The sequence below is a fragment of the Helianthus annuus genome, chromosome 12 (assembly GCF_002127325.2).
Source record: "Helianthus annuus cultivar XRQ/B chromosome 12, HanXRQr2.0-SUNRISE, whole genome shotgun sequence".
NCBI lineage: Eukaryota > Viridiplantae > Streptophyta > Magnoliopsida > Asterales > Asteraceae > Helianthus > Helianthus annuus.
The window spans coordinates 85,799,319-85,810,355 of NC_035444.2; the positions used below are offsets into that span (position 1 = coordinate 85,799,319).

The window sequence follows — 11,037 nt, forward strand, 5'->3', positions numbered from 1 at the left end:
CAGTTTGGTTTTGGATTCAAATGGTTAAAATGCACAAACCACAGGGACTCAAAAAGAACTTTACTCTTTTCTTTGAGTAAATTACTTTTCGAGTCCTTGTTTTTTTGTGGTTTTAACCATTTGAGTCCAAAATCAAAATGTTTAACGCCTTGAGTCCCTATAAACGTTTTTTATAACCATTTGAGTCCAAATTTTAACCGTTTAAGTCCAATTTGTTATAACAAAATTCGACTTAAACCATTACAAAATGAACAAAATTGAACTCAAAATGTTATAGAACAAATGGTTAGGGACTCACGGCGTTAAACTTTTTGATTTTAAACTCAAGTGGTTAAAACCCCGGGCTCAAAAAGTAATTTGAGTCATACAACAAACTAGATACAGTAAATTGTCCTTAATCCACCCGAGCTGCTTGTTCGTATATCAATAAGCTTAGATACAGTCATACAACAGATCAAGAACAAACAACAATTGATCCATCAATTATCATCACCAACCGGTAACAGATTCAATTACCTCCCGAACAAATCAAATCGTGTAAAACCATAAACAATTAACCAAAACCAGATTCATAAACAAAAACACTAACCGAAATAAACCGATCGATTCATAAATCATAAACAGATCTCATATCAAAACCACGAAACTAACAAAAACAACCTAATCAATCAATCTCCTGAAGAGATGCACCAGCAGCAACATCCTCAACACTAAACTTCCCCTTCTTATCTCCCCCACGCCCTTTCGCCTTCCTCTCCAACAACGCCTTCCGATCCTTATCAAGTTTCAACTTCGTCACAACAACTTTCGACGGATTCACACCCACATTAACCGTCTGCCCGTTAACCTTCTCACGAGTGATCCGTTCAATATGGATCACCCACTTCCGACGGTAAACCTGCACAACCTTACCTTCACGGCCTTTGTACGTGCCTCTCACCACCTGAACCTCGTCGTCTTTTCTCACGGGAATGGATCGGGCGTTGTATTTGGTGCGGAGGTCGTTGGAGAGTGGTGCGCTCATTAGCACACGCCGGACGCTCGACGGAGCGGTGAAGTGCGCCTTTCGGCATTTACGGCGGGAGCTTGTAACTCGTGGGTTGTACTTCATTGTTGTTAGGGTTAGGGTTTGACGGAGAAGAAGAAGATGATGAGGTGTTGATATAATAATGCTTTCGTTGTTGGGCTAAAATGATCCGTTAATATTTTTGGGTTAAATTGTTGTTTGTATGGGCCTAGCTAAATATTTACTTGGGCTTAAATTAAAGGTACACAAAATAACCGGTCAAATAATTGTAATTGGTCGTTATTAACCGAAATCATAATCGGTTGATAGCCGATCAAGGGGTAATCGCTTAGGGTTGTTTTAAACCGTAGTTTATAGTCGGTTAGGGAGTTTTCATAAATAATGGTTATTAACAAGTTATTATTGGTATTTAACTAATGTATATATTAACCGGGAAAAAAAGCAAAAAAAAAAAAGAAGCTGAAAATAACCGTCAGTTATTAACCGGTTCGGTTAAAGTGAATAAACGAACCCATTACTGTAATATTCGGCCAAAGTAACAACTGGTTAAAGCAAATAATGATAAAATAATTGGTGTTTAGGTTAACTGAACCGGTTAAAGAAAGTAAGTGGTTTGTGCACCTCTAACTTAAATGATCTTCTTGTCTAATGATGGTACACACTTAAATGGTGTTATGTTTCGGTCGACTTGTTTTCTTTTCTATTATTTGTTTTCTTTTATTTTATTTTTATGAATATGAGTAATACATGGGGAGTTAGTAATTATTTAAAAAAAAAAACAATGACTCTATCTCACATGGTTTTATTTATTTATTTACTAGGTTATGGCCCGTGTTACACACGGTGTAACCAATAAAAATACTATAAAGCTTTAGATTATAATTAAATAAAATAACATATTAACGTAATACAGTCTGACATGTAGAAAACATTAACTGATATCTTACTTCTCATATTAGTATAATTGCTTTTCAACTGTTAGTAAGTTGCCTTAACAAATCACTGATTCGGCTCACCTTAACATGATATCTTTGATCTTTTATGTAGACAACAGAATCATTCGAGGTGTCTTTGAGTAGCAACCGCTCGCCTAAAAGCTTCCAGATCTTTGCAACAGCAACATTTCTAGTGCTTTTTTGGGTTTTGGTCTAGGCTTTGTGTAGAGCCTTCTCCTGTTAGCTTGCAGCAGATGCAACAGTGCTGTTGGTGCATGAATCACCTGGGTGTTGAGAAGTGCATCTTCAAGAGATATGGTTTCACAGCTCTGATAAAACTATATCTAGATTGCACAACCTTAGTTATGTTTACCTAGTTGATAAAGCAAGTCACCTTCACTTATTTTCCCATGAATCTTATCTGCAAGTTAGGACAAATCAAAAGAAAGAAAATAAGCAATAAAAACATGGCATTATAAGAGACAAAATATATTAAGAAAAAAAAAAGAAAATAGTTTAGCATTATGTCAATGAAAGACTCAAATTCATTTAGAATGGGTTTCCTATTGAATTATATTTGAGATGTCATCCGCAAATAAAAACAAATTTCATGATGGCAATAATTTCTTAATTATATACAATATACAAAAATGAATATGGTTTATCCGGCAATCAATAATAAAACTTTTCTAATAGTGGTGAAGGTGCAAATTTAACAATTCTAGTTGAGCTTACACATAGGGATCCATTTCAATATATTCATAATCATATTTTTACAGTTTGGGTTTTACGCAAAAAGCAACCACATATCACAATTACATAAGGTGAAAATCAATCACTTACTATTAATGGCTTGTCAATAAATGTAAGCATCGTTTAAAAAATTAATATATGCTTTAATTCAACATAAAGTTTCTTTAAATTATCATTAAAACACCCAATCTTATTCATAAGCTGTATCTTATAATGCTTATTTGAATGGGCTTGTTATTGCAATAGAAAAAAATGACATCCATTTTAGTTGACACATCCATGAGTAGAAGTTTATGATACTCGTATCATTTTTAGCTTCATTTATAAACATTAAGATTCATTATGTTAAAGTAGGTGAATAAGTTTTTTATAGGCATCTTAAATAAACGGCATACACCGCATAGTGAAGCACATGACACTGATCTATATAAAAGTTGGGCAAAAAAGTTGCGAAGCAATTTAATTAGACACATACTTGAAAAACGACGTTCTTGCATTACAAATTAGATTATAAACAGATTGTTCATAACTACAAAAATATTCAATACCAGGTTTATTTGTTTCAATGAACAAATATCTTTCTTTATCGTAAACTATAAGTTCGGGCCGGTCTTCAAGTGTTCAGTTTTCCTCGGTCCAAACACACGAACCAAACCGAAAAGAATTAGTAATTTAGTATCCAGATCAGAAACTGAAGAGCAACTGACCTGCAAGCATTTCAGTCCGGGCTCGGGTTTTCCAGGTCGGTTATTCGGCCTTATTAAAGCGAAACCGAGAACTTGAAACCAAAAAATAACATATTTGCTACTGAAACAAAAACAAACATATTAGGTTTTTATTTTATTTTATGAAAACGTAAATCAATGAATTGTGAACATTCATATTGATGCAAATATACAGAGTATTTCAGATAATAAACTATTTATACGAGATATTAGTGCACAAAATCAAATGGTTTACACAATGAGTGAACAAAGGAAATCACAATGAAAATAAAAGTAATTGAACAGGGGATCAGAATAACCTTTGATAGATGCATTATATAATAAACGTTGATCGAAAATAAAAGAACCCTTATCTGCAAAAACAAAGATTATCATGAACAAAGGAATAGAAAAACCTCTGTTGGAGTGGATTATACGTCCTAAAACAATCATGAAATATAAATTATGAAAGTGTACTAACCTTGATTTGGGCAAAATAGAGAATAGGATTGGAAAAACCCTAACAAACATACACAACAATTATTAACATGAAATCAAGTGGAGATAATTAATACAAAGCAAAGATGTTATATGTTAATGACAGGAGCAAATGAAAAGGTAGATCAGAGGAAGATGAAGATCGGCAGCTAGAATCATATGCCCGGTGTCGTCGCCATTAGGGGTATGTTTAGGGGAAAACGTGAATAATGAAAAACATCATTATTTGATTATAAACCAATCTCCTGGGTCGGGTTATTTCACCCAAGGAATCTATGCGTCCCATTAATACGGGTTAAGGGGCATTAGGCGGGAAACATCATTCAAGAGTCCCTTATCAATTGACACGTGTCCTCAATCTAGTTTACTTTATTATATAGTAAGATTTTTTCTAATCAGTATCTTCAATTATCGTTTTACTTATTTGAGCCGAGTCGAGCTTTAGGTTTTACTCGCGAGCCGAGCTCGAGCTTTATAAAAACATGACGGGCCGAACTCAAGCTGATCGAGCTCGGGCTCGGCCCGGCTCGTTTACACCGCTACCCATGCCGATCTCCACGCCGTTTGCGGGCCGATGTGCACGGCGTAGAGAGGCCACCACGCCATAATCTCATGCCCACGGCCCACTCCTTGTGTTCTAATATGGAGCTCATCTATGACCCATGTGTTGCTGATGTTAATGTGTAATAGGCCGTACAAGCCATTAGAGAAACTTGTTGATTACCTGGAAAAGAACATTGTCAAAACTCTTACTTATCGTCTATTGTCTATATTTTCCAAACTTCATTTTAAAGGAAAATTAACAATCAGTATATATCAATATAAATCATAAAAAATTAACATTGGCTTGAGGAGTTCCCAAATGCAAAAAAAGCATGACAAAGTTCTCTTCTCCCTAATTCACAAAAAAAAATCATACAATCAAAAACAATTAATTAAATCTGAATCAAAACCCGTTTCTTCGAACCCGGACCCGGCTTCACAACCCGCGCCTTCAAAGTCTCCCATCTAGATCCATACCCGAACCCTTGCCCGTATCCAAACCCGACTCCAACACCGCATCCAACACCAAACCCAAACGCAACCCTCACATGATTCCACATCGAGCCACCGAACCCCATGCCACCCACCAACCCGAACCCTACCCCCACCCCACACCCCACCCCCGCACCGGCTCCGGGTCCCAGCACAGAGTCTTCTCGTTTTTCCCGCAGGAAATCAGTAACTGAGTATGACTTTTCCGTGTCGGCTGTGAGTTTTAACCCCTTGAATTTCCATACTGGAGGATCTTGCTTCTTTTTGGTTTTGGTGTGTAACCCGTTTATGTGATTGGGGTATTGATTCATTGATTTCGAGTGGGTTTTTTTGGTGGGGTTTGACCGTTTGGTGAGGTGGTTTGTAGATAAGGTGAAGATAGAATGGGTTAATGGGCTTTGACTAGTTGGGCCTTCTGCTAATGCTTACAAAATACAAATTACTCTTTTTCTTAATCTCACCATTAGTGGGATTTCATGGCGGCGGTGGGAATTCAGTTGGCATAAGTTCAGTTGTTACGGTGGCAACACTCGTTATAGAGACCAAAAGAGAAAATCTAGAAACACATTTGTGCTTTGTTCGAAAGGTATAGACGTGTGTTTTACATTGAATGAAAACTATAAAATGAATACTAGTATCGGTTCCGTAAATAGCAATACCGCTACCGATGTTGTTCAGTCTGAATAGGTTCAGTTCTTCATGTACTGGTATGGTACCGACACTCGTATAGTATACGATGCAAAAAATAACTTTATTTTGGATACAAATTTATACTGGAACATCAAAGAAAAATTTAAACACAACTGCATATTCCATTTTTTTTAGTTTAAAAGTTAACGAATGCAAGTTGTTACAGAAAAATAAAACTAATGAATACCGATAATTAACCGTGGATCCACAATGACATGTTAAAATACAATAGACTGACATAACATGACAATTAAAATAAAACATATGTATACATCCATATAATAACACAATGAAATTTAGCATGCTAATTAATGAATGAGTTAAACAAATATTTTTATAACATGATACACCACAGATTGATAAAAATAAGAAGGGGAAAAATAATAGAGATTATTCACGGATTGCGTTTTTGGTGATCCTGAATAACCGCACGATTGTTAGGAAGGAAAACTCCACAAACAAGAATAGTATCATATATATAGGAGAAGGATCCGTTAGGAACCAACCTTTATTGCGATAACCGCGAGAACCAATGTGAACACAACAAAAAATACCTAAAAAAATCTAAAAAAACACAAAAAAAATTAATTTTTTTTTTATAAAAAATGTGGCTAATTTTTATCACATTTTTTATTACGAAAATTAGCGATTTTTTTTTATAAAAAATATTTAAAAAAATTGTGTTTTTTTAGATTTTTTTAGTTTTTTTTTTTGGGGAGGGGGGGGGGTGTTTAGCTTTATAGTATAGTTTTTCGCATTTAGTTTGGGTTGGGGGGGGGGTTGGGGGGGTTAGGTTTTTGGGGGTGGGGGGGGGGGGTTAGGTTTTGGTTGGTAGTGGGTTTATTTTGTTGTTTTCACATTGGTTCTCGCATTCTCGCAATAAAGGTGGTTATCGCATGAACCCTACCCTATATCTATTATATATAATAAACGTAAATAATTTTGCTGATGTGTCAAGCTATTAGGCCACTGAAATTCGCTTTTTGGCTCCAAAATCACGGGTCAAAGATTTTGGTATATAGGTTGACACGGGATCCGTATTCCGACCCATTCGCATATACGTTTCTTTTGTAAAACCCTAGATTTGTATCTCCTTCTCCTGTACTCCTCTTCTCTTCTCTTCCCTTCTCCCTTCTGATACAATCTTCATCGAAACCCTAGCTGTTCCGTTTTCAAGCATTGCATCCCGGAGATTTCTTTACAATTTTGGTAAAACCCTATCTTTTCGTTGTTTTTTTAATTACTTCTTCGTTGCCCCCTTGGTTCTGATTATGAGGAAATCATCTTCCATAAATCGCAAAACTTGATTTCTGGTTCAATCGCAGGTTTGATCATATCACAAACTCTCTTCTCTCAAACCCCAAATCCCAAAATCGCAAACCTGCTTCATCTCTCACCGATTAATCATTGATAATCGAAGGTATATTGTTTATTTCATTCCCTCTGTGATTTTTATTGTTAATGTAATAAGATTTTTTAATCGTAACCATTTTCTGTTTGATATTGTTCATGTATAATAGATTGTTTCGCACGTTTTGGATGTTATAACTTTTTCTTTTCTGAGTTTTAGTCCAATATTTGTTGATTGTTTGTTTCGATTTCGTAAGTGATTTGGGGATGAGTCTGAGTATGGTCCAAACTAATATTCCAGTTTTGATTTTTTCTTTTGGTTTTAACAGGTGATGATAGCTTCTTGGTACAAATGAATCTAACTATTTAGAAGATTACAAATTGGATTAACTGCCATGATTGGAAGTACGTTGGTATGTATGTAATAAAACCATTCTTTTTCCCGTTTCTTCATATATCAGAGTATAGGGTATATTGTATTCTACTTATTGAAGTTGTAATATTTTAATGTTATATTCTGAGTTTAACTTGAAAAACGAATAAGTAATCAATCAGACCAGTTGCTTTGGTTTATAACTTGGGTGCAAAGGGCATTTATGAATGTAACTATCAATGTAACCATACAATGGAATTACGACACCTTTGGTAGAAAGATGAAGGCAGTTGGAGCAAGTGATCATGGAGTGAGGTAAGCTTCATTTAAAATGTTATTTGTTTTGGATGATTTTGCCAGTAGAGTTTTATATATATTATCTTGGCACTTTCATGGATATACAACAGCCAAAGAAAGACGTACATTCGGTGTGGGCCTTTCTATCAGAACATGTGTCGGAGAGGGTCAAAAAACTGATGGTTGGTATGCGTTCGGAGTTCGGTGGACCTGAATTTGAGCCGTAAGTGACTGTCGTTGGAGCAACCACGTTGACAGAGGATGCCGCACATGACAAGTTAAAGAAGGCTTGTGAGGGTTTGAAATCTTATAATGCCACTGTGGAGAAAGTGGCTACCGGAACTTTCTTTTATCAGTGTGTGTTTTTGTGACACCCCGTTGAAACACGCTAGCTTGGCAGTGGCTGCCTTAACTTTCGGGACGAAAGTTCTTAAAACTTGGGGATAATGTGACACTCTAGGTTTTTCCGAACAAACACCTTGTAATATTTTTGTGTATATATATGTTATTAAATGGAAACGTGATCTTTTTGCATGATATGTGTTGTGTATGTATTATATATATAGGTGTACGCGTATAAACTAGTGAGTCGAGATCATGACTCGCAACCACTCGGTTGCGAGTGGGCCACTCGGTCTCGAGTGGGCCTCTTGGGCCGTAACCGGTTTGGGCCGAAACCCCTTAGCCTACTTCGAAACCTTGCATATAAATCCCCAACATTTCCCCACTTACCTTCATTTGTTACACAACACACAAACACATTCCTTCTATTCTCTCTCAACTAGAAAACCCCAAACAACATCCCATTCTCTTCCAACTTTCGGATCAAGCAAGGATCTCGGTCAAGGAATCTCGGACAAGATCATCATCATTCGGACACTTTACTTTCTCGGTTCCCTTCTTTTGTTTCGGCTCCTTCTTCTCAACCGGTTAGTGTTATTATTGTGTGCATAGGACTTATGTGTGTTGAATGAACTAGAAAATGCTTGGTTAGTAGTATTATGCATGATTTTTGGGTGATTTGTGAAGTTTGACTATAGGTGTAAAACCTTATGTATGAATACTTGCTAACATGCTTAAAGATGGCTAGATAATGGTAGTTTAAGAGTATTCATGGCTAACCATACTATGCTTCATTATTTCTTGCAAAATGATGTTGTTGAACATAAGATTTCGGCTACAAAGTGTATGTTTCTTTGTTCTTGCATGATAATCTTGTTGAAATATGTGATTTTCGGTTCAAAAATGTGTGATTATGTTAAGATGAAAACCCTAGAAATCTATGAACTTGTGATGAACTTGTTGAATATGGTTTGAAGATTTCAAAAAGGGCAAAGTTTGATCTATTTTTACTAATAGACTGTTTAGGAAAAGTTGTTAGTGGAACCTTATTGGCTATCACTCGATTTGGGCCTGATTACATAGTACAACTTGGACTGATGTACCTGAATCAACACGTGAACATGAAAGGGACAGCATTACGACTCGCAACCACACCGTTGCGACTCGCAACCACAGCGTGATAACTCGAGATCACACGATTGCGACTCGCAACCATAGCGTGACAACTCGAAACCACATGATTGCGACTCGAGACTACGACGGTTGCGACTCGTAATCACAGCGTGACAACTCGAGACTACGACGGTTGCGACTCGCAACCACAGCGTGACAAGCCGAGACCTCCTGGTTGCGACTCGAGATCACCTGGTTGCGACTGGGCTGTCCACTTTGGTTATTGGGCCATTATGTGTAATATGGGCTACCTGTTGACTGGACTGTGTGTTACTGTTTGATTGCGTAAATGTTAGGGTCGGCCCAATAACCCACTGTTTACTTATATGCATGATACGTGGTAGTAATGTGTAAGTTTTTACGTGAATGCTTGTACACCGAACCTGACCTATACCGGTAACCATGCTAGGACGTGGTGACCAGCGTGTTTGACAAGTGACCTAATCTGCCGAGCAACCAAAGGTGAGTTCACACACTAAAAGCATGCGTCCCACGGAGGGACACGAACAAACTACCCACTTTGGGAAAAACACTTTTGACCCATTACTCCGGAGGAAAACAGAATGGGTAATTACTATCTCCGGGGGAGATACGTTTGGATATTATTTATAAATCACAACTAGCCATGCTAAACGAAACTCTATCACTTTAAGTCCCTGCTTACAATACCGATTAATCGCCGGGGGCGAACGGGTTATTAGTTGATAGCGCTATTAGGTTTGACAACCTCACACCGTGACCGGGGGAGATCGGGCGTGAACTAGTAGACCTTGCAACATGGTCAATGACGATAGACATTGACTCGGGGCACGATAATATTCCGTCAACAGTTTCGGTATCTACAGTTTAGTGAGCTTACAGATGGGGTAGCTCCCCACAACGTGATTATAAATGCTTTATCTAAACAACTTAAGTTTTTGGGAAACTAAAACTGGACAACTAGTGAACTCACTCAGCATCATTGTTGACCCCTTTACTGCATGCTTTGCAGGTAACCCGTGACTGAGGAGCTGCTGCTTGGGGATGTGTAGTGTTCGTCAAACCCGTGTGTTGGGTTTATCTATCTTGAACTAAGGACTATCTTTAAAACTTTTTGGTTTATGCTTCCGCTGTCTTGTTAAACTAATTATCGAACTTAAACTACGATGTTGCTAACTACTCTGGATATTAAATATTTCTACTATTAGTTCAATGCTCAGTATAATTGGTGGCTGGATCCTGGTCAGTCACGCCTCCAAGCGGTGGTGTTCCGCACGTGGATTTTGGGGGTGTGACAGATTGGTATCAGAGCCATTGGTTATAGTGAACTTGGTTTTAAAAAGGGGAAAATCTTTTTGGGAAAAACCAGACTATAACCTGTGACTCGCGACGACACTACACTCCAAGTGCAAGGCTCAACACATTTGACCTCATAGCTCGGACCAGTGTTTACTTGTTCGCTTACCTTATGATTCCTGTTTTGCTATACGTACTAGTGTGCCTAATTAGATAGATACACCTCTTTTTTCTATCTCATTCTCGCTACATTACAACATCACACTCATACTGCGTTTTCTGGTTATGAAGACAATGAGTGGACGCGGCAGAGGAAACATCAACATGACTCAGGCTCAATTCACTAACCTGCTTAACACGGTGGCTGCAGCTTTCGCAGCTCACCCTGGAGGTAAACTCGATACCCTAGGATGCTTTAGGTCCTACCACCACATCGCCTTTTATCCCTAAATCTGTGCGCTTCGCTTCTCACGAACAGGTCAGCATGCACCTGCGCAACCACCCGTGTGTACTTTCAAAACTTTCATGGATTGCAAGCCTCTCCCTTTCAACGGCACTGAGGGTGCCATAAGTCTTCTGCACTGG

At 37.7% G+C, this 11,037-nt stretch overlaps 1 protein-coding gene and 1 long non-coding RNA gene across 2 annotated transcripts; one reads left to right on the forward strand and one right to left on the reverse strand.

The window, feature by feature from the left end:
* Positions 1–457: 457 nt before the first annotated feature.
* On the reverse strand, positions 458–1,153 carry LOC110895335 (60S ribosomal protein L26-1). The gene has a single exon (XM_022142634.2). The coding sequence runs from the start codon at positions 1,109–1,111 to the stop codon at positions 665–667; it is 447 nt and encodes a 148-aa protein (XP_021998326.1). The 5' UTR covers positions 1,112–1,153; the 3' UTR covers positions 458–664.
* Positions 1,154–6,714: 5,561 nt separating this feature from the next.
* LOC110896856 lies at positions 6,715–8,025 on the forward strand. Its single transcript, XR_002568226.2, has 4 exons — positions 6,715–6,851; positions 6,968–7,062; positions 7,322–7,680; positions 7,773–8,025. It is a non-coding gene; the product is annotated as an uncharacterized LOC110896856 (long non-coding RNA).
* Positions 8,026–11,037: the final 3,012 nt, after the last annotated feature.